This window comes from Aythya ferina, assembly GCF_964211825.1.
Source record: "Aythya ferina genome assembly, chromosome: 5".
In the NCBI taxonomy this organism is placed as follows: Eukaryota; Metazoa; Chordata; class Aves; order Anseriformes; family Anatidae; genus Aythya; species Aythya ferina.
Genome location: NC_140301.1, coordinates 52617527 through 52641161, shown reverse-complemented (window position 1 = coordinate 52641161; position 23635 = coordinate 52617527). Strand labels below are relative to the sequence as shown.

The following is a 23635-nucleotide window of genomic DNA, read 5'->3' as shown; positions in this document are numbered from 1 at the left end:
GGCGCCGTCCCTTTGTACCTGCCCGCGGCCCCGGTAACCCGAGCCGGCGGCGGGGCGCGGCGCTCGGGGCCCGGCTCGGCACGGCCCGGCCCGGCCCTGCAGCCAATGGGGCACGGGGGGAGGGCGGCGCTCGCCTCCTCCTCCTCCTCCTCCTCCTCCTCCTCCTCCGCTCGGCTGGGGCAGGGCCGCGGCCGGCAGGAGGTGGGACCAGCCCCGGCGCTGCCGCCCGTCCCCTCCGTGCCCAGGGCCGAGCCGTTCCGGGAAGGCGCCGGCTCCCTCTGCGCTCCCTCGGCACCGCCGCACCGGCAGCAGCCGCCGCCACCGCGCCGGGCTCGGCCCCGCGGGGCTGCAGGGGGCGAACAAGTGGACGGAGCCCCCCGGGGACGGGGCCGGCCGCCGGGCTCGGTGCACCCGGGGTGAGTTGGGCGATCCCCTGCGGAGGCTAAGCCCGGGGGTGCCCGTTCCCCGCAGCCCCCTTGGCGGGGGGGGGCGTCTTTTTTCTTTTTTTTTTTTTTTTTCATCATTTTTTTTTCCCCCCCAATCTGGGTTGGTTTTTTATTATGGGATCTGCGGGGGAGAAGATCTTCCAGTCCGGCTTTGCTGTGCTTCCTTGTCCGGCTCTCCGCGGGGAACTATAATATTTCTTCCCCAGGATGCTGCAGTGAATCGTAGTCCCAGGAAATCAGGTGAACAAAAATAATCCGAATTACCCGAACCCCGTTTGTTACGTGTCGGAACGGACGCTGCCTGAGCACAGATGATGGCAAAAAATCCCCTCGAAGGGTCCAAGGAGGACCTGAGCAAAATTTCGGAGGAGGAGATGCTGAGGTGGAGCAAGGAGGAGCTGGTGAAAAGACTGAGGAAAGTGGAGAATGAAAAGATGAACTTAATGGTGGAACACGGCAACTTGATGAAGGACGTGAACCGGCGGCTGCAGCTCCACCTGCACGAGATCCGCGGGCTGAAGGAGGTCAACCAGAAGTTGCAGGACGACAACCAGGAGCTGCGGGAGCTCTGCTGCTTCCTGGACGACGACCGGCAGAAAGGCAAGAAGCTGTCGAGGGAATGGCAGCGCTTCGGGAGGCACACGGCCAGCGTGATGTGGAAGGAGGTGGGCATGTACCAGCAGAAGCTGAAGGACCTGGAGGCGAGACAGGAGACCCTCCTGCGGGAGAACGTGGAGCTGAAGGAGATGGTGCTCATGCTGGACGAGGAGCGGAGCGGGGCCGGCTCGCGGAGCTCCATCGACAGCCAGGCCAGCCTGACCAACCTCAACGGCGGCTCGGCCACCAGGGACGTGGGGGACGGGAGCAGCACCTCCAGCACGGGCAGCGCGGGCAGCCCTGACCACCATCACCACCACCTCCACCACCACAAGGCCGGCGACAGCAAGGCTGGGGCCATGCGGAGGTCTATGGACGACCTGTCTGCGCCTCTCCACCACCGGAGCATCCCCAATGGTCTCAACGGTGAGCTTGTCCCCCTCCTTGTAGCCCTGCTGGCTGCAGGTGCTGCTGGTCCTGCCCTGTGCCCACCTCCTCTCAGCATGCCTAGCCCCCTTGGCAAGGGTGTGATGGATGCCGTGGTCCTTGCCATCCCCAGCCCTGCCATCCTTGGTGGCCCCAGGGTGCTCCGGCAGAGCAGCTGGGGGTGGTGGTGTGGGGAGGAGCACCCATGTGTATGTGGGGTGGTGGCGGTGGTCACAGGGCTCTGCGGTGCTTGCACCCAGCGTGGTGCCCCTGGGTTGTGTTACTGCTGTTTGGGGCTGAGGTTTGGAGGGTTTTTATCTGGAGGATTGGTGTTATGTTTGCTTTTGCTCCCCCTCGAAAAAAGCTGTCTGTGTTTTCAGAGTTAAATGCTGATTTTCCCATCCCTTCTTCCTCTGACTCTTCCCCTTTAAATATTCTGGGTTACGTGTAGCTTGTTTATCAGCTGTTTTGATGAGATTGATAAAAACCTAAATGAGATTTTGGAAGAAGCTGATTAAAGTCGAGGTCTGCTGCGTGGAGCATCACCTGTTAGCTCCGTGGGCTCTCAGGCAGGCTGCCTGGCTATGGTGTGCCCACCAGTTTTGGAGAGCTGGAACTTGGCTTCCCCTTGTTCCCTTGCTCCTCTTCAGGAACAGGTTTGTTTGTAGAGAAGAGATTGCTCTCAACGGGACGCTGCATTCACAATTTTGTTCAGCCCAGTCATTAAAGTTAGAAACAAGCTCCACTGTGAAATCATGCCAAACCTCCTCTGACAGCTTGTGTGCAAGCAAAGTTTCTCCTGCTGTTGAACAGTGGTCAGGCATTAAAATAATAATATTGGAATGTCTTTAAAATGGATTTTTGGGGACTCCTAGAAGGAGTAGTTTGGTCAGGAGGGTTTAACAGGAGTCAAACCAGGCATCAATCTGTTTAATTGTTGTGTACAAGACTCCTTTAAATGTACTTAATCCTCTTTTCCAAGAGGATTTCCCAGAGAGGTATTTTTGGGTTGGTATACACACAGCCCTCCTCCAAACACCAGGATGGAGCCTTGGAGGCTGGCTGCTGCTGGTGCCACTTGGGGCTCGCTGGGCACAAGAGGCCACAGAGGGGCAGGACGCTGGGGAGGGGGCTGCTGGATGCGTTTACCAGATCACCACCTTCAGTTCCCAGAGCTTTTGGTGGTCCTGGTGGGACCAGGGAGTGCTGGTCCTTGTTTTCAGTGATTTATGGGAAGTCCTGATGCTCCAGGAGATCTGAGGGCACACGGCACTAATCAGCCTGGATTTCAAGTGGTATGTTTATCCACGAATTTGCCATGCTCAGTCCTGTTGCTGCAGCTGCGTGTTTCCACTCGCAGCTGGAGATGTTACTGCCACCTCACCCATTAGACAGGGCTTGCTGGTTTAGAGGGTGATCCAGCCACCAGATGTTGCAGGATGTGGCAAGCATCCTATTATTGTTTTTTCTCCTCTCTCTCTTCTAGAGTTGTGTAAATCAGAAGTATCTTGTTTGTAAACCTTCAGCTAGCTTCTGCTCCTGGTGTGATTTTATTTTCATAAAGCGTTGCCCTTCTCAGAGGCCCGGAGAGCACTTGGCAGATAGAGTGTGCTGTTATTGTTTTGGGACAGAAGGGCTTTGCAGCTCTGAGACCAAATCCCTTTTAGTTATCAAATACTTCCTTAGCTTTTAGTGACTTCTGTTTCAGGGTTGCCCAACTCAAGCTGTGGAAGATGTGAGAAGTACTGGAGCTGCCTCTTTACTGCCAACCTGTGTGGCTTCGTTTCTGAGGATGGCACAGATATGATCTGCACTTTCTAGACTAATAATCCCTGGAAAGATGCAAACAAGCCTGATCTCTCTTCTTAGGTAGTGAAGCTGTAAAATGACTTAAATAGTCATTCTTAGATAGCATCGGTATTCAGCAAGGCCATTTCCCTCAGCATGCCTTTGGAAGTGCCTGTGAATACATATGTAAATGCAAAGCTTCTCGGGCCTCTTTTTGACTGACAGAAAGGAGTCTGGTGGGGAGGCTTGCCTGTGACCAAGTGGCAATTCATTTAAGCCGGTGACAATGTGGAAGAGGAGGGACAGTGAATGTGGAGGAAAAAATCCAGCAAGTCAGGTCGGTGCAGGAGCTGTCACAGCAGCCTCTGCAGCACCAGCTCCCTTCCATTTCTCTTGGTGCTGACTCTGCTTTTGGTGCGTGTAGGTTAGATGTTAATCTTTTTGTACTCTTTTCCTGATGATTCTTTTTTTTTTTTTTCTTTTTCTTTTTTTGGTATAAAATGGAAGGAAGAAAGAGGAGAAAGGGTGGCTTTTTGTTTTAAGGTTACAGAATTCAGTCTGGTTTGCTGTTATCTCCTTTCTTTAACACACTGGGTAACTACCTGGTGGATGAAGCAGCCTGGCCAGCACAACTGGTGCAGCGATGAACAGCCCTCTGGTACTTTATTATGGAGGAGGGAGATGGATCTGAAACAGATGCAGGGCAGAACTTGGCATCTGTAGTAAGCAGAAGCCTTGGACAAGTGGTGAGAGCAAGGGATGGTGAGCTGTTAGCTAGAGCGCTTTTGGAAATTATAGGAAGCTGGGAGGTCCTGAAATGTGCTGCCGCTGGCAGTGAAGTCAGTTGGGCTTCATGCGGTGCCCTGCTTTTCCAGGTGTTTAGCAGACTGTGTCACCAGGTTAGTGCTTTTCTGAAGGAGTTGAGAATGGCAGCTGTTAAATGCTCCTGGGTTGACAGCTTTTTAATGAAATCTTAGCAAGCGAAGGTGGATTAAATATTTATTTTCTCCTCAACAATCCTTTGGAAGTGACTTGGTAAGCCAGGGCTTGATTTATTGGCCCCAGTGACCTGCCCCAATGTGAGGTGATGAACTTTAAACTCTAGGTTTGTAAGGTGAATTCAGTAGAAGTGGTGCAAGTTAAAAACAAAAACAAACCCAATCCGATCCGTGATCCACCTTCTCTTGACTTTTCTGAGTCTATTTACTTTTATAAACCGGCTTTTTGGAAGCTGATACTTGGAACCTGATGACTAAATATCTGCTCATGGACGATAAGGTAATAAGCACAACTGATAGTACAGCAGTTAATGTTGGATGACATGCTCTTACACAGCTCCGGATATCCTGCTGAAAGCCAGGAGAACATGTGTTTAGTCTGAAGGTAAATGGTCTTTTCGTTCTCTGCTTAGTGGTGTGTGAGCTGGGAACCGTCGTGGCAGGGATAGGGGCACCTGCAGGCTGTGTGATCTGGCCAGTTGCATCCGTGTTGAGCGATGTGCTGTAGTTCCAATGAATGTACCCACAGATCCAGGGCAGGTATTGAAGTACAGTTGCTGTGCTGTGCTTGTGAGTGCTTTTGGCTTTACTTTGCATGCATGGCGGGTGTCTCTGTGGATGTACATAGTCTTTCTGGACTTCCAGCTGGGTGAGGCAGCCCAGTTGGAGCTATTGCTGTTGCTACTGCCTGGTTTCTGCCAGAATAAAATTTCAAAAAAAACCCACCAAACTGGAGGGGAAAAAAGAAAAGAAGATAGCCACGTTGTGTGATACTAACATGACCTGGGGGGAGGAATAAGCCTTCAGGTCCTGTGGGATATACACTGGATTATAATGTGGGAACCCTGGGAGGAGGGACTCTATGCTCCCTGAAGCAGAGTAATGGCTTCCACTAATTTTAGCCTCCTCTCCATCTAACTAGAACAACTGTTTATCCAATAACAATTAGAGGACAGTTGGCTTTGGTAGGATTTATGTGTACATCTGGGAGAGACGGAGAGCTGACAAGAAGGAGTGAATGTACCCTTGTTGCAAATGTAGAAGGACTTGGTCCTGCCTGCTGGTAGTTGCTCCGCGCAAGTCAGTCCCGGTGGCTGGTATGGTCCCGCAGGCAGGCAGCGTATGAGTTCTACCAGTCTGGTGTAACGTTGCTGTGAGACAGACGAGGGTGAGCGCATGTTGTGGATTTCCTCGCCTGTGCTGTGAGCCTGGAGTGATACAGACTTGCTAGCTGTTGATGTGTCTGGGACAAAATCCAGTGCACGCTTACAAAGGTTTTGGGCTTTAATTTCCCTCCACTATCAAATGGCTTTTGTCAGCAGAACTTCTCGTTCACCTGCCACTGAAGCTGTTTGCTCTGAGTTCCCAAAATGTGCCAAGCTGTTTCCAGTGTCTCTTTGACTTTATTCCAGTTGAGTGAAATGTTTAGGTATTTTTTTTTTATCAGCATGAATAGTTTTCTAAAAAGAAATGTTCTTAAAAATATCAACACTTGAAAAGTGGTCAGAGAGGTATGGAGGCAGGTGGTGGGCACAGCAGATAACCTGTCATAGCAAAGACATTAATCTATGGCCCATCACTGCTGTCTGCTCCAAGGGAAGAAGAATGGTCTCTCTGGGTGAGGGGGTGGGAAGAGCTCTAGTTCTATTGATTCCCACTTGTAAATGTCCACATATTTGCCTAGAGGGTACGATATATTGCATTTAAAATGGTGGCAAAGAGAAATAGCCATTCCCTGTGGGTTGGTATTGATTGGATGTGTAGATACTCTGTACTTACTTCTCTTCTTTTTCACATAGCCTTTAGGCCAAAGTCCTTTGTTTTTATTAGAGTATTCATAATCAATATACATATTACTTACTATGACGTATTAATGAGGTCTTTGAGATGAGAATATGTAGAAGCAGAAGCGAAGGATGAGGTTCATCTAATTTTAAATTGAGGTGTCTACAATATAGGCTGTAATATCTTTGTTTCCTTGGGCTTCCTTTATAGGACATGTGAAAGAAGAGATTTTGGTATCATGATTTATGTCACCTATGTCTATTTTAGAGGGTGAAGCATTGTACACTGTATGTGCTCTTTTTACTGATGGGAAGGAAACCTGGGTGGTAGTTCATATGCAGCCATCTAAAGTGAGGTGAAATCAACCTTACTGAAATATTGTGGTGACCATCTTACACTCTTCCAGCACAGCTGTGTGAGCACCAATGAAAGACAGGAAATCACTTTTTCAGGTACCAGTCAGATGTCACCTCCTTGCAGTCCCCATACCACATGGGCACAACGGTCTGGGTTGGAGGAAGCTCTCTTCTCTACGATGGAGACACGTCAGACCTCGATGGCTCCTGCCAAACTGTGAAGCAAAGTTTCATCTACTTGACCAATTCCTCCTCTGTGACATGAAGAGCACTCTTAGTCCTTCAAACATTGCATTAACTTTTCTGTATTTAGATGTTAGTATTTTTGGTATCACAGGCCACTACATACAGCTTCCTTGTGATTAAATAAGGAGACTCCCTGGGCTGATAGGCTAAATGTAATACCTCTGTAGAAATACCTGTTTCCCTCTCTTCTGCATTCACCGAGTTCTGCTAATAGGTTTTTAAATGCTGATGTTTCAGATGCTGAGGCTACAGCTTGAGTATCCTGTAGCCAGCAATCATCGGCCTCTACCAAGGGGCATCAGCTGGAGGCATCTTTGTCATTGTCCACTCCTGCCTTCCTGCTGGGGCATTAAGTGTGTGCCAACCCGTTAGGCTCTGAAACTTTGGGGTAGCTGGTGCCCATGAAAAAAAGGCTCAAGAAACTTAAGGCACTCAAATTAGGCCGTGTCTGGAAATATTCTGTATAGTAGTGCTTTTCAATTTTGTATTCCTCTTTCAGTTTTCTAAAGAGATATCTTGTTCTCAGCTGTCCTGTTGAAGGAAAAAAAATGTATTGATTAAAAGGCAATTTTCTATGGGCCTTTGATGGAATTATCCACTTACTCTTGTCAAAAGCAATCAAAATAAGGGAAATAAATTGTGTTGGTTACATGTAAATGATTTGGTCCTCTGGAGGCATTTCATCAAATAAAGCTGAGGATCGAATTAAATGGTGATCTAATTAAGTGGCAGGCATGGGAACCCAAAATGCAGCCTTGGCAGGTGTTGCACGTGGTGTGTGAGAGGAGATGAGGGGTATGAGCAGTGGTGCTGGGGAGGCTTCAGAGCTCAAGGGTCAACGCTTGTGTGGGGTCAAGGCCTGCCATGGAGGCTGTGGTGAGGAGGAGGAGGGCCCAGGCAAGAGCCTCCCTGGCAGGAGCTGGGTATCGGCCTTGCTTGTGGCTCTCACAGACATGTCCACAGTATGGTCTGCCCATGTTGTCCCCTCAGGCTGCCGCTGCAGCATCCTTCTGTGTTTGGGCTGCCCTTTGCAGGAGCTCTGAGAGGGACAACAGCGGGTGGGTGAGGTGCTTATAGTGGCAAAAATGTTCGGTGTGTCGTGAGCTGAATGAAGAGAATTATTAGGCCATTTAAAATACCCTTAAAACTATTGATTCTGGGAATGCTGAAGTTCTTTCCATGCTCATCATGTCTGTAATATATATCCCACTGCAAAACACACGACACTGCTCACATGGAGCAGGCAAGGTTGGGGGACACGTATCCAGTTTTCCTGCGAATTAGCAGCGACTTACTAGGTTTGCTTCTGCATTCTGTATTTTTAACCTGACTTTTTGTCTGCGAGCCAGAATTCATCCTGCCCTGTCTCCAAATGTCATCATCCCCTTGTGGTTAACTTGCTGCAATTCATGAAACACTTGGCTGCCATAAATAGTTATGTGCAGAGGTTCCTCCGCACGCGGAGCGGACAGAAATTCGCAGGCAGCGCTGCTAGGCACTCGCACACTAACATGTCCACCAAGAGAAAGTTGACCCACTTCTGCGAATAGATAACTCCTGGCAGAAAAAGTAACACTGTCTCACAGAATCTGTCTTTCCCTTGCCTACTGAATTGTGAAGCAAAAAAAGCGAGCGAGCTCCATCTTCTGAATTAATGGCGGTGGGAGCATAGCACTCCCCATTGAAAGGAGAGCGTGTAGATCAGCCCTTGATCTGAGATAGGCTTAAAATGGCCACAATTCATTTGTGATTTTTTTTTTTTTTTAATGTAATGAGTGCTTTTGTTAGTGAATGAGGTGTGTGGAGTTCAGGACTCAGCTGCTCTTAGGCATTAGGAAACATTTATCACCATGGCAATTGAAGGCTGCTGTACAGGTTATTTTGAATGCTTGCATGGTGACTCACATCTGGGCCGAGACCATTTGTGCCAGGTTACCTCAGTCCCTATGCATACAGGTTTATATATGCTCTTTCCTCCCTTCAGTTGCTTCTTGCCTTGGTGTTTACTCCTCTCCAAAAGCTCAGTATTTTGCTGACTTACACCTCTGAGCAATGACACAAGGAGATATCCCGCTCTGGCAAAAGAGCACAATGTTCATACCTGCCGAAATGCAGGTTTTCTGAGAGTCCCCTCCTGAGAGCAGCAGGTCCATCCCTGCCTGCCCAGTTTCTGGGGAGCAGCAGTGGCCTTGGGGGGAGCCTCTCTGCTGGAGGCTGCCAGGTTAGCACCCTCAGCACCCTGGTCATACCCTCCATGTCCTGGCCAACTGTGCCCAATGCTTACCTTGCTCAAGGATTCTCCTGTAAAGGGTCTTTGTGAAAGATTCTTCTTGGCAATATAGATTACAGGTTAATTTATTGGTGAGATTTGAGACTGGGAGACTCTTAACGCACCATGTGCTACGTGCTGTCAGCGTTGCTGTTGTGCCACTCGTCTTGGCAAGTGACTACAGACACTCCATTTCAGGGATCTCACACTCAGACTGAAGCAGTCCTGCATCTGATGTGAATTAAAACATTGTCTGGGCTAGGAGATAAGGGCTTCTCCTACTGGTTTGCAGGAGTGGATATCCCCTTTTTGTCTGCTGTGGGTACAGTGGGAGATGTCTGCGCTGTCTGGAGAGGAGGGAGCGCTAGTGATGAGTGCCAGGCTTATGGTATCAGGGCATTGCCCAGCTGTAAACTGCAGTTGAAGGGGTGACATGTTAGCTGTCTTGTGTAGTTGTGTCAGCCCAGGCTCGCTGGCAGATTTAGTTCAATCAAATCAGGAGTGCTCTGAAAAGCTCTTTGGCTCCATCCCCCAGCTCCATACAATGACACTTATGACTACATGCTGCTGCCTTTCCCCCCATTTCATGCAAATGCTGGGGTTTCGTTCTCAAACAGAGAAATTGGTGGCATTTGGATGCTTGTGGAAGGCAGAGGAAGTAGTATGGGGAGCAAATGGATGGAGAACTGGATACAAGAGTAGGTATCTTGCTCTTGTTTCAAGCTGTCTCTTGGGCAGTAGGATGATCCAGGGTTGCCTATATTTGAGGGTTTGGCAGCCTTGTCTGACCTGTCCCTGCCTTCCTGGGGCGACAAAACAAAGCCAAGTGATGCTGAGAACCCCTCATTGGTATGGTGGGGAGAGCTGTGGTGTTGTCCTGTCCTCTCACTGCAGAAGACAACATGGTGAGGAAGGGAGCAGACAAAAGGACTACTCAAAGTAGATCAATAAAAACAAACCATTATTTTAGAAAAGAGAAAAAGGAAAAGCAAGCCTTACAGCATTTCCAGTCCCCAAAGCTTAATATTTCTATGGAAACCATTGCAGCAGGAGGCTTGCTGTCAGTATCTTTATGTGATCTATTGGGGTTGACTAGATTTAACAACTGTTTGTCCTTTCCCCACATCTCCTACCTTGGATCATCCCAAGACAGGTTGCTGTGTATCACAAGTGCAAGGTTAAACCCTGCATTCCTGGTTTCTGGCTCTCCATTAAGTGCTAAGCAGTCTCTGGAGGATTTGCAGCCATCTTTCATGTGCAGTTTTTGACTTGCAAAGGTTCATTTCATTCACTCTATGACACTTATTGATAATGTCTTGTCCTATATATGCCACTCCTGTCACACTGTGCTCCTTGAAGGATGGCTGTGACTTTGTATTAGGCCGTGGACCACTTGGTAGCGTGGTGCATCTCAGTGCCCTGTAAAGTTGCTACAGGGACAGTGCTTGACTTGAATAGAGTTAAGACTTTATACTTGCTTTAGTCTTTCATGCAAAGCAGATCTGTAATCTCCACAAGAGGACATAATCTGACCTACTTAGGTAATAGCCCGCATGATTTTTGTGTAGCCCCAGTTATATACATGCAGCTATTTACTATGGTCATGCTGATGTATTCACTGATTTCCTCCCATTTTTGTTTCTAGTGGGATCTACTAGAAATAGCTACAGGATAACCTACATAAAAGTCCATTCTTTTATTCTGGAGTAGGAGGATCAGATGCTAACAGAGTATCAATAATAAAAGAAAATGTTATTTTTGTTGATGCTGAATCTTTTCCAGCTCCTAACAAATGTATTATGAAAATCTTATTTTTATGTACAATCTTAAAGCACTTTTGTGATGAATAGTTTTCTTTTGTCTTCCTGGTTTCCTTTTCTTATCTCCCTTACTGGGGTTTGCAGTCTCGTATTTGTATGTTTCCCAGCAGCTGAATATAACTTCGATCTGTGCTTTGGATCTGCAGAGCTTTTAATCCCTTTCCACTGAGTTAAAAGCTTGTTTGCTGTTGAATGTGATATGTAGTTATAGGTTATATGATCTTCACCGGCGGCCCATGCATCACACAAAGATGGCATATTGTGAAAAACTCTGATAAAATATCCCCTTGTTCGTTTTCCTGATTGCAACTCAAACCCAGGCCGTGAGTGAGTCAATTGTGTGCTGCTGTGCAGTCTGCTGGCACACCTGTCCTTTGCTGTTACCTACACCTATGCACTTATTCTCTATTTCAATTTTGCAGTCTCTGTGATGTTTATATTTGAAGCTACAAACCAGTTGGATATTTCAGCCAGTGCAGCAGGTTTTCTGTTTTCCAATTCTGGAAACATTTTGTGATGTGATTTCCTCCTGGAGTTTTCCCTTTGCCTCCTCTTAACTGCTTGTTACACCTCCTGAAACATGGGGAGCGGTTTTTAAAACCTGTATGATTATTCCTCTTCGTCCTGAAACATGATGATGGATGCCTTGTTTGTGGAGAGCTTTTTTTTTTTCTGGAGTGGTTGCATGGTCTACCTTGGAAAAAATCATTGCTTCTGGAGCTCTCAGTCTTCCAGGCCACGTGGATATAGCTGCATGCGTGTGAATGGATTCAACCATCTTCTAATTATTTTTTTTTGTGTCTGGTAGTTTTGGTATAGGTATTTTCTTTCTGGATTCTAACCAGTTTATCAGTCTCCCAGTGCTTGTCTCCTGGCCTCCTGTAACAAAGTACAGTCCTCTTTTTATAAGGTCAGTTAAGACGGCATTGTTTTAGCTGTAAGCTTTAAAATAACAACAGAAGGATGGATGGTTTTGCAGTTGCCAGTGCTAGACTGGGCTCAGATTTGGTGCTCTTTCTCATTGCAACATGACTTCCTGATGTAGCCTTAGGTAAATCTCAGGTTCACCTTTTATAGCACCAGAACAATATATTTCCTTTATCTTCTCCAAGTAACCTGTAGGTCATTGGATCGCTTACAACGTGCTTGTACGGAGCTCTACAGATTTAGACCCTTACCTCAGATGGGCCTCTAACCATTGCTATGATACCAGTGATAACAAACAACGCAGGTTTTCAGTTATAGGGAGCTAGCAAGGAACAAGCAGCCCATATAGTAACTTAAACTCCAGACATTTCTAATTCCTAGTTTTGGAGTTGCTTCAAATCCTGTTTTGACTTTACTGGATAAAAGTATTTTATGTGTTGGTGTGCTTCTTTCTGCATTGTATCTACCCTGTGGGACAGCAGGCTGTCGGACTGCGGACAGTCTCCAGACAACTGTCAAAAATAGAAACTTGTCAAATAAGGGATTCTACTCCCAAATGAGAAGACAAAGAGCAAAAAAGACAAAGAGCAGTGTTTTTGCCTCTCCACAGTGAGACCTAAGCGAGACAAGTGCAGAAAGATGATACTGCTTTCACTGCGGTATCAGGGCAACAGGCTACCTTGATACCTTTCAGAGAGTGGGGGCAGCATTTGTTGTATTTCAGCTCGTCCTGTCTGCATCGCCCTGTTTGGTATCATATTGTAGATGTGAATTTAAAATGCTGGCTGTCTGGCAGCTTGGTGCAGTTCCAGCTAAGGTGCAGGTCCACAGTCGAAGCAAATGGGCTCTTGTTGTGTTGCTCCGTGTTGCAGCAGAAAGCAGCCGCGTCTTTGCCATAGTTGCTGAAGACACCTTGCCTATTTCCAATTAAATTCTTACCTGTTCCCTTGATTGCACTATTTCTGACTCCACTAATTTGGTGACTCCTAATAAGCTCGGACTGAGAAGTCATCAAAGTCACTCTCGGGTGTGAACCCAGTGTTTCTTAACAACCTTTGGCTTTTGTTCCCATTTGCAGAGGGGAATTTGTAGGGAGGATCTATTTGTCAGCCTATCACCAAATCATTAGGAGGGTGACAAGACTGCAGTAACTCTTCCTCGGCAATTATGTATGAAAGATTGTCAGTATGAGTAGTATGGGAAGTTAAAAGCCTTAATTTTCATTTGGAATTGAAACCCTAATGACTTTCCACTCCCACAGATCATAAAGACCTTGTTTCAGCCTCAAGTTGACCAAAAAAAAAGAGGGGAGCTCTTTTATTGCAGATTTCTTTGTGGAGGATTTTTATGAAAAAGCAGATTTATGAGTCACTGTTCTTTGTATAAAAGATAATTACTGGAGTATGAACTTGAGAAAAGTGGCATTTTATGACTTCGCCGCTAGCCATGCAGCGTAAGCTTTGGCTTTCTCTCTTTTCAATTAGTTAAGTTAAACAGCATCTTGGTTCGAAAGGACTAATTACATTCCTGTTTGTTGTTTGCCTTGTGCACTAAATGTTTTCTATATGTAAAGCTAAGCAGCAGCGGGGTGGGGAGGAAAGGATCGCCCAAATTAATGCCGTTTAATTATTTAAAATCATGGGTGCAGATCCCGCGGGGTTACGTGTATTGCGTTCAGTCACATCCATCACTCACCTGCATCATAGTAAGGAAGAGACACTGGATCACGCAAATCCTTTTGTTAACCCTGGGAAGCATAATTAAGGTCTTTTGGAATTTTGTTCTTTAAAAGGATGTTCCTCTGAACAGCAATGTTGTTTAAGCCACGCTTAAGTTTAAAGCTATGTGTTTACCGACTTTGGTGCATGTCTTCTTTTTTTTTCATTTTTCTATAAGTAAAGGGAGCATTTTGTAGAAAAATAGCAAATGCACAAAGTGAGGAAAAAGTGAGGAAAACATAATATTTAAAACACAATATTTTGGGGAAAGGTTTGGAATTGGCCCGGTAAAAGGAATGTGATCTAGAGGGCAAAACTCCCTGAATGCGGTACATTTTACAGGTAAGGATGGCAATATTTGGATTTGACCTCCTCTTTTTAAATGGGAGGTTTCATACCTGGATGATTGCTCTGTCAAAAGACACACGTGGACTGTGTGGCCCATCACAGGGAGCTGTGGAGGTGCCCATCTCCTGGGCCTGCTACAAGAGGGTAGAGAGCAGGAGGGCAGCTGGGGGCTTCCACTGAGCCCAGGTGAGCTCCTTATTTCCTCGGTTCTGCTGCCTTGTGCTGCGCTTGGTGGGGGAAATGTCCTCATGATGGGAGAGGAGTGGGCAGCGAGAATTGCCTGCCCAGCTCAGGGTGGAGTTGGAGGCCACTGGAAAGAGATGCAGCAGGTGCCTGAAGGAAGAGGAGTACATGAGTGAATGAATGAGTTGCCCAAGATGTGGTTTGGGAGCTAGCTGTTATTTTTACCACTCAGTTTCATTCAGCTGGGTTGAACTCCCTCCAGCACACCATTGATGATGATGCCTGAAGGTATAAAGGTTGTATTTTGATCAGCAAGTCAAGAGCAAGCCTACCACTAGTTATGAATACGCTTTCAGAATTGCAGGCGAGGTGAAGGAGATCCTATAATAATAACAGGCAGAAAAAGTTGCTTGAAGGAATCAGTTCCCTGAGGAGGTGTAGACTTGGACCTCGCTCACCTTCCCATCTCAGCTTTTTAAAAATGTGCAAATGGATCCATTACCTGGGGTTTGAACCTGTTGAAATCCTGAGTGAACAAAATGCAAGATGTCAGGAGAACTGGTAATGATGGAGTTTCGGAAACACAAATGGTTCAGTCGAAGATATGCGGTATAAATGAGAAAAAACGTGCGTGTGTGTCCTGTGCTCTCTGTAGTTGACCCAGTTGGTTATTCAGTGATGAAGTCTGATCTGTATGTTTCGAATGACAGATCTGGGTTCTGAAGTGCTTATGATTAGATTAAGACTGTGTAGTAAACCTTAATGGTGCATGAAGAGCTACTGCTGGATTTGCAGTAATACGGACTTTTCTGCCTTAGAACAGCATGAATAATACTTTATGGTTGTATAACTCCTTCCAGACAAGGAGTCTAGGAGTGCTTTGTAAACATTAATGAGTTTGGCCTCATAGCGTATTTATAAGCCTGAGAAGTAGCATTATTGCCCTTTTTTACGGTTTGGATGTTGACTAGCCTAAGTAAGCACAGAGCAGGCAACAGGGCTTTCATCTTCCGACCCTCAGTGTGGGCCTTATCTGCAGGACTCGGTAGGCTTCCTAAGCGTATCTGAGGCACGCTCAGAAATTAACTGCAGATTCAATCCAGCAAAAGGGTTGTTTTTCAAACCTCCGGGTATCCATTGTAGAGCAAAAAGCATTGTAATTATTCGACAGTAATTTCTTGCTTGCCTTTTCGTTCGACAGCGACAGAGAGAGAAGCTAATCCTCTACTGGAATGAAATCAGTTTGGGCATTATGAATATCATTTCCTTCTCCAGAACAAAGAGGCTAAGCTAATGTGAATGAAAACTTCTGTTATCTTTACATGGGAGTTTCAGGTGGGTAAGGAATGTGAGGTCAGCCAGGACTGGGAGCGGATAATTGCCCGTGTCAAAGGGCAGTGACAGTGATGCCTGTGAAAATCGCCCTGCAAAGTAGGTGGGATCAAGCAGTGTGATGGGCATGCACAGATTTTTCTCTAGCAGCTTCTTCTGAAGTTCATCCCAGAATGTTCTCGTTATTTGTACACACTTATGTAGTGGGATGTTCTGCAACGTGAGCATCGTAGATAAATTTTATAAATACTTTTTTGTGTGAATTTAGTGTTTTATGAAGTTACCAGAAAGGTGGTTCTAAAGGGAAAAGTCCCTCAATAGCTCATATACACATATGCAAACAAACTTTTCACACACTACTTCTGCAGTAAACTATTCCCTACCTGCAAAGCTGCTCCAGGATCTCAGTGCTTTTGCAAGGACTGTAGACCAGTGAGGCTCCCAGCAAGAGTCTTTTGGGATCTAGCTTTGGAGGTGGTGATCTCTGTGATGTGGCCATGCAGCTGCTAACAGAGTTGCTTATTAGGATGAGCATCGTTTGTGGTATCAGTTGCCCAAGGTGAAGCTGTTTTTCCAGATCTGCGTTGGGTGGGCTGGTGACTATCGTGGAAGTTCTGTGGTGAGGGCTGGAAATGAGAGAACATACCTGTGTTTTCTACAGACGTTTTATTAGAAGAAGATTGGGGGCTTTCCTAGGAAGATTTACATGTGGTTGATTATCATTTTTTTGGCACGATGGAAACTGCAATAAGCTAGTTGGCACTCGAAAAAAGGTGCAGATCTTCTTTCTTTTCCGAAGTAACTGCCTTGTTTACTCTCTTACCACATGCAGATCAGACTCATCTCAAATTTTGAGAGGTTATCACACTGAGGAATGCAATTTTTTGAGGCTTTGTACATCTAGTTAGAGAGATATTTATACCAAGGATGAATTTGGCTTGTGGTCTTGTGCTGTGCAGTTTAAGGCCACGAGGACATGAAGAGGGTTGTTTGATTTCCATCAAATTGGTGCTAAGCATACGAATAGCAACTGAGGTAATAAGCAAAAGAAAGGAATGATTTGAATTGTGTGATAACCTATGTTAGCTGAGAGATATTAGTATTCCCTTCTAGTGTGATGTTCAGAGATATGGGAACTGCGCTGTGTTGTGTGCTCTGGTGCTGAAGCTGTGTTCTGTTTATTGCTGCACTTCAGAAGTGTATCTCACTCAGTTAAATGGCTGTAAAGCAGTTGGCTGTTGCATATGAATGGCCACTATTTTTAGCTTGGTCTTGGTCTATCAAATGCTACACAGGCATGAGGTCTTTTTCCTTGTCTTGCTACTTCTGGAACATGACCTCGCCTTAGCCCTTCAGCACAGAACAAAAGCTTTTGCGAAGCACTGTTGGCTCATGGCTACAAGTAACAAACTTGGTGATGAGCAAGAGATTTTGGTAAGGCGATGCACAGGGATGGAGATGCACAGGGTATTTCAGCATGTGACATGGCATCCTTGCAGGGCTGGGAGCTGGAGCATCCTATAGAAAGGCTCTTAGTTGACTGTGCAGTGTTTAATCTTTCTAATACAACCCATAATGTGGAGTGAAAGATCTAGATAATGCAAGAAAACAGTTATTTATCTGGGATTAGCCTACATAAAACATTTACATTAAGCAGAAACTAGGCCAGAATAACATTCTTTTGTAAACACTGATGATGAATTGCAAACCAGTCCAAAGTTTTGTGAAATCAAAAGAGCCTCTGTGGTTCCTTCAGCGGACTTTGGACCCGGTTTGTGAGCTTAATGCTGTAGTCTATAGCAGTGTTTATGGTGCAAAGGGGAAAGTATTGGTTTAAAAAGACAAAACAAAACAAAAAACAATCCCAGCCCCACCAAGCATCTGAGCGAGCATACCAAATAAGCAGAGTGAATTAATGCCGTATTTGTAACAAACTCTCAGGGTGGCTACTTAGCAATGACTGCTCATGAAGAATAGCCTGCCGGCTTTTCTGGATCCCTGCTCTGCTAGCGGTGCATAAGACATTTTCGTGATGATTTATTGTGGTAGGAGCTACAGAGTAATCCTTGGTAAATAGATTTATACATGTGACACTCTCCTGAATGGGAGATTTATACTTGCCTATTCCACTGCTGCTTATTACCATATGATGTTTCATTGAATGCAATTATGTGTCTGCCTCTACTCTTTAAAGGTTAAGAAAGGTTTTGCAACATCTTCAGAGCCTCACAAGGAGGGTACTTTGCAGTGTAATGGATTGGGTTTGCAGTTGTTTTTGTCCCTGCTAGGCCTGGCTGTGTGCAGAAAGCTGGGCTGTGGCCAAGCGTAGCTTGACTGTTAAGGCTGATGGTGCTGAAGGTGTTTGAGAAGTTGAGCTGAGCTTTGTCAGCTGCCTGGGCTCTGACAGATCCTTGCACCGTAGAGCCAACCTGGTCTTTGGCTCCTACAAAGCTGGGAAGGTCCTTGTAACTCCTGCAGGTCTTGTAGGACACGTAGGTCTCTCCTGTTGATGAATTTAGTTTCAAGTGTTCATTACATCAGCTGAAGGTCAGAACAGAGCACTGTCTGTGACATTAGGGGAACCATTTAGATTTTTATTAGGTAATATTTTTGACCTAATTTCTTTGGTGCAGATTCTACTATTTACTGCTACATTTTTTATTGGGAAATGTCAGCATTAAGATAAAATTATTTTGTTCCCCCTCTGCAAATCAACATGATGTAAAACCTTTTCAAAGCACTGGCTCAAAGCAATGGGATCTGCTAGGCAGTTTGCTTAGCATTAAGTATTTTGGGAGACACCCTGGCTGTGCTGAGGTCCACAACAAAACCTCTGTTGGCTTTGGAAGGACTAGGATTTCACCTCTGATTTTCAGTTAGCCCGTAACTTTTCGTTCCTGGCCGAAGCATATCGCATCTTTAACGATTTCATTTCGACGCGGCTTTTGCAAGCCGTGTCCCCTTTTGTCCGCGGCCAGGCCCCGCATTGCTGCACGGCTGCGCTCTGAGGCCTCATTCATAAACCACCTCTCCCAACGCCGCTCTTTATCCCCTGTCCACGGATGCGAGAGAATCCCCAACAATAGCAGGGCTGAAACAAAAGCTGCCGTTGTCCGGGAGGCGCTGGGCGGGGGCTCGGAGGGGCCGGGGAGCCGGGACCATTGTGCCCCTAATTGGATTTGTGCTGACGGTGGGAGCGGGACCTGGAGCGGGACAAACCCTGCCATGGATAGTGGCAGATGACCTGTAAAGCCCGTGCTGTTGGGAGAGTCCTTGCAGAGTGCAAATGCACCAGGTTGCAACTTTATTGGTGATTAGGCCCAGAGATAAAGCTCAGCGCGATGCCTAATCTGTGCAGAGCCTAATTCCAGGCACCGAAGCCAGGGCTGCTGACACAAACACAAACCAAGCGCCTGTTCTGCCTCCTAGCAGGGTCACTGCGGACAGCAAACCCTGCGGGCAGCTTCTGGGCAACCCTGGGGCAGTTCTGGAAAGGCTTCGCTGTGGGGGCAGGCACTGGGAGCTGGGCGTACGGCAGAGGTGAGAGTCATGCAGTCATTACCTTCAAACCTGGTTTAACCTTTGCGTGGCTCATCAGAAGAACATTTGCAGTGAGCAAGGACTGGTCCTGCCTGGACAAAAACGGTCAAGGCTGCAGCCTAAAGCAGCTTGTAAAGCAGAGCACTTAGGGGGGGAACAGGCTTTCAGATATTTCCATTTTTCCACCTGAGGCTGTTCCTGGGTGCTCTGGAGCTACTCTGAGTCCTCCTCATGCTCCCTTAGATGAGGTTCTCCTCCCTGTGACCAGGTTAAAGGATCAGGTGAGTTTGGGCCGTGCTGGTTTATCCTTGCTGGGTGCTTTAGGCAGTGTCTGTGTGAATGGTGGAAGAAGATGTCGGAGGTTGTAAACAGATGAATCATCACAGGCCAAGGGTTAGCCTTCTACTTGCCGTGCCTTCAAGAAGAGCATTGTAGTTACCCTGTCACTGGATTTCCTCCCAGCCTTGCTCTCTGAGGAGTTCTGGCCTCACAATGTGCTGCAAAGACCTGCTGCATGCTGACGGCCTTCAAACAAAACGTGGGAGCCTCCAGCTGGAGCATACGCAGGTCTCTTGGTCTGTGTCACTGACACATGCACTGAAATGTTTGGCAGATCTGCTCTGCAAATCCGGACAAGCCCATGCAACCCTGCCTTTTAAATCCGTGGCTTGGAAACCTGCCTCCGAGAGCCACTGCAAACTTCCTGATCCGAGCTCCTTTGGGTGGCATCTGCCTCCTCCTCAGGCCCGCCTAGACAACTGCACCAGCATGCTCTCGGTTTGCTAATGGCCATCCCTCCTAACGTTGCTGATGAGATGAGCTTTTCCTGACCTTTATTTGGACACGCTGGTATTAACCTAATCCCACCCAATCTCTGTAGTGACAAGGTGACCTTCTTTTTTTTTATTTTTTATTTGAATCTTGTAAAATGATATTGCTGAAGTTACTGCACCTCGCTGCCTTTGCCCCTTGCCTCCAGGCAAAACCCATTTGGGATTCCTGCTTCTCTAGTTTGTTTTTTGTCTTCTTAGCCCTTCTTAACTGTGTTGTGACTTGTATTTTGGAACACCTGGCTCTGTATTTGGGGGTGAAAAGGGCCGAGAAGCTTTGTCTGCTGTAAGAGAAGTAACGAGGGATAACTTTTACTCCCAGGAAGTGACAGACAACAGGCATTTCCTAGGAGGAACCAAAATCCCGTCCTTGTGGTGTTAAATTCTCCCATTTGTTAAGAGGTAGTTTGGAGATGTTGAATTCTCCAGTGGTCAGTGGAGACCTGGGGAGTGACCTGATGAGGATGAGCTGCAGGTGAGCCCTTGGTAGGTCCCAGGTCAGGAGCCAAGGTACCAACCTCCCTTCAGCTCAGGGGTGTTTTCCCTTTCTTCACCCAGCCAGGGCTTGCTGTCTGTCTTTTGCCTCCAGAAATTTGGAGAGAAGCCATTGACTTCCCTTTCCGTTCAAGGCAGCCCTGCATTATCTCGTCCCCTCCTCTGGCTAGCAAGGTGTGAATCTGAGGAGCAAGTTTCTGGTGCTTTGAATGTGTCTGGGACCAGGGCTGGGTTTTTGGGTCTGTGGGCAGCAAACCATGATGCACTCCGCCTGTCTGGTGCCTGGTGGCAAAGCAGCATGGCCGGGGCCATTTGACCATCATCCCTGCAGGGGTAAAAGGAATAGTATCCCTCCAACCTTGTGTTTTACGCATTGCTTTCCCTCGGGGCAGGATTAAATGCAGTGCTGGGAGGATTTGGAGGAGGAGAAGCAGGTGCTGCAGAGGAGAGCTTGCTCAGCCCGCTCCTCCATTGCCTGTGTGCAGTGGGTGCCATGTGTGAAGGTTTCCTGGGCTGATGCAAACGCTGGCTTAGCACATCTGCCGCTTTCGCTTCCCACTCGCACCAGCTGCAGCACGCTTAGCTCCGCAGCAGCGCTAGTGCAGCAGAAGACACCGTCTGTGCCATACCCCTGTCTGCTGGAGCCAAGAAGAGTAAGGTTGAACCTAAAGCCTTAAAAGAAGCCCGAAGCCTTCTGCAGCAGCAGAACCAAGAACTTTCTCTCACAAGGTGAATGTGTGTGACTGGGGAAAAGACCAGGTGAGTAGCGTGTCCTTCACTTCCAGCTTGCACCTCCTTCCTGTGAGGGAGCTGTGGGCATTGCAATCTGCCTCCGTGTGCAGGTCTGCCCAGCCCCGTCCCAACCCTTGGAGCTCCTGGACCAAGCCGTTGGACCAGGGGAGTACTTTGTTCTCAAGCCTCCAGACAGCGTGGCCTCAGTTACATAAATCCATGCCTATAGACAGCTTCTTTGGGCTCATTATGATGCTAACTCAGTTGAATTCCTAATTAGAGACCAGCGGTTTTGTGTGGGGACTGGAAGGCAGCGTAACTTTGGGGAGGAATCATCTGCAGAAAGCTGCTTTGGGACAGAGGCTGAACTGAGATGAGAATCTAAAAAAAGATGCCTGTAAAATAAAACAACAATTTTAAATGTGCATATAAAGCTGGTGTACCACTTCAGATCAGCCAGGGCATGGAACTGTGCTGTTTTACTGGCTGATGTTTTCATGCAACATCGAGAGAACTGTGTAAACACTGCCACGGATGAAAAGATGTCTCTGCCTCCAAATACTTCGGGAGGACAATTTCCAAGCCCAGTGTTATTTCTTTGGCTGAGATGAGAGGGCTCCTTCAGATCATTTGAATTAAGATTAACTAAAGACAGCTTTCAAAGAAACACCACAGAGAGAGAGAGAGAGAAAATCTAAAGCAAGCCTTGCCTGACCCCTCCATATCTGGGAAGGAATCCCAGCAACATCGCTCTGGTCGTTCAGGCCTGGCTGTGCTCAGAGCAGGCAGAGCTATCATTTCAGCCCATGCACGTTAATTTTCTAAAGTGGAAGAGGTGATCTACCCTCTCCCTGTGCTGTGCCCTATACGGGCCTTTGTGCACGTGCTTTTGTCTGGGTGTTGCTCTCCATCATTTCTCCAACGCACCTCTGGAGGCCTGGGATACAACAGTTAATGCCAGCGAGGCTGCTAAGTAATAGCTCTTCCAGGAAGGAAGTGAAGAATAATTTATGTAGAGGAAAACAGAGCAGGTATACAGGCAGCAGTAAAAATAGATAAGCTGTGATTTCATTAGCAGCTCAGCCAACTCCTGCGAGTCGCCTGGGATCTGAAATGCCGGTGCCCTGCCGTGAGAGCTGCCAGCACCTGGGCACAGGATGGCCAACACAGCCTGGGCTTCTTTGGGTCGAAGGAAACGGCTTTCCAGCTACCCTGCAAAAGTCCCGTCCTTGACAGGCTTTCAGGAGGGAGAGGATGTTGTCCTCTAAGTGTGGTTTTGGCACGAGGGGCACTTCTGGAGTTTGTTTATAGTGGGAAGGGACTGTAAACCATGACCTGCCTTTTGATGGGACTGATGTGCTCGTGCTTGTATAAATAAATCCGTGCATTAGAGTACTTAATTATCTGCTGGACGCTCTCAGCTTGTGTTTGGCTAGCCTCCCTTTTGCATCTGAATGTAAATAAATACTGATGGAGTGGGTCTGGCTCCACCTGGGGCGTGGGGCTGAGCACCAGCCTGTGCTGCAGCGCTGCTCCTGTGAGCTCCTCAAATAAACAGAGACCTTCTTGAGGGCTACCGTGAGAACTCCCCCATCGCTAATTTTAAAAGTAACCTATAAATCAAAGTGTATCTCTCTCCTCCCTTTGGCATTCCACTTTTGACTGAGGTTTACTTTTGCGGTGCGCAGCTGAAATGTCAGCTTTTGATTGCCTCTTGCCTTTAGTCATTCAGATGTATTATTTAAGTGTAAATACATTCACAGGAGAAGCCATATCCCGTGTCTAAGCTGTTAGGAAGCAGTCCCTGTTTATCTTGTCAAAGAAACTTCTTGCCCCTTCTGCAGGCTTCACCCAGCCCCTTTTTGCATTTCAGGCATGCAGAGTAGGAGATTCCCCAGCAGCGAAGCTCTCCAAAGCCTCTCAAGCAGGGAGGACATGAAAGCAAAGAAATACCAGCCGCATTCTTGTTGAGAAACAGACCACCTACACGATGGGGCACCTGGGCACGTAGGTCAGCAGTATATTTTCAGCAAGTGGATTACCTGTGACAGGGCTGCAGCTTGCGTTCCCATACCAAGGCATGTGCACCAGGGCCGGGCGGAGCACCACGCTAAGGCACCCACGATCCCTTTTCTGCTCAAGTTTAGGCTGTAATTTTAAACCCTGGGAAAACATTTTTCCCTCTTTGAAGAGCCTTGTAATTCATTGGGAAGGTTTTTCTCCTCTGTTGTTCCTTCAGTGCCTGCGTCTCGATCGAATTGCAGGGAGCCCAGTTCCCCATGCCGAGGGGGCGGCCGCTGGGGATGGAGGGGGACGAACCCAGGGGATCGCTTTCCTTCGGGCTGGCTTCACCTTGTGGGGTGCCTGTGGGTGTGCCAAGGTTTTTTTCTAGGGACAGGAACGTGGCAGGCCCGTTTGACTTATTTGTGGCTCAAATTAGCTGAGGTTTCAGCTGAGGATTTTTGCAAATTCACAAATTGCGGTTATGTCAGGGAAGTACTAATTGCCTGCACTTTGCCTTTACCCTGCCTCACCTCTCAGCGTGCCTGCGCTCCCTCACTGAATAATATCCCACTTCTCTGGAAGCGTAGTCAGATGCCAGCCTGTATTTCAATGGCAGAGTCATTACAGTAACAGTTCTTGGTGTCTTATGTACTGGCAGGTGTTACTGGCACAGGGGGAATCTGCACTTTAACAGATCCTTGGCTTAATAAAGAAGTGAAAGCGATGCCTGGTTTCTTAGGATTTTTTTTTTCTTCTTTTTAAACGCTATCCCTGCTCTCTTGGGAACAATGCAAA

General features: G+C 47.2%; 1 protein-coding gene across 3 annotated transcripts in view; it reads left to right on the top strand.

Moving 5' to 3' along the window:
* Positions 1–219: 219 nt before the first annotated feature.
* CCDC85C (coiled-coil domain containing 85C) overlaps positions 220–23635 on the top strand; it is a 105046-nt gene continuing 81630 nt past the window's right edge. Inside the window, exons 1-2 of one of the 3 annotated variants that reach the window (XM_084522274.1) lie at positions 220–416; positions 582–1469. In XM_084522274.1, the coding sequence (XP_084378400.1) occupies positions 758–1469 (712 nt within the window). In that variant the 5' untranslated portion in view covers positions 220–416; positions 582–757. Of the gene's footprint in view, positions 1470–23635 lie in introns of all 3 variants that reach the window. The other 2 variants (XM_084522273.1, XM_084522275.1) reach the window with 2 other exon arrangements.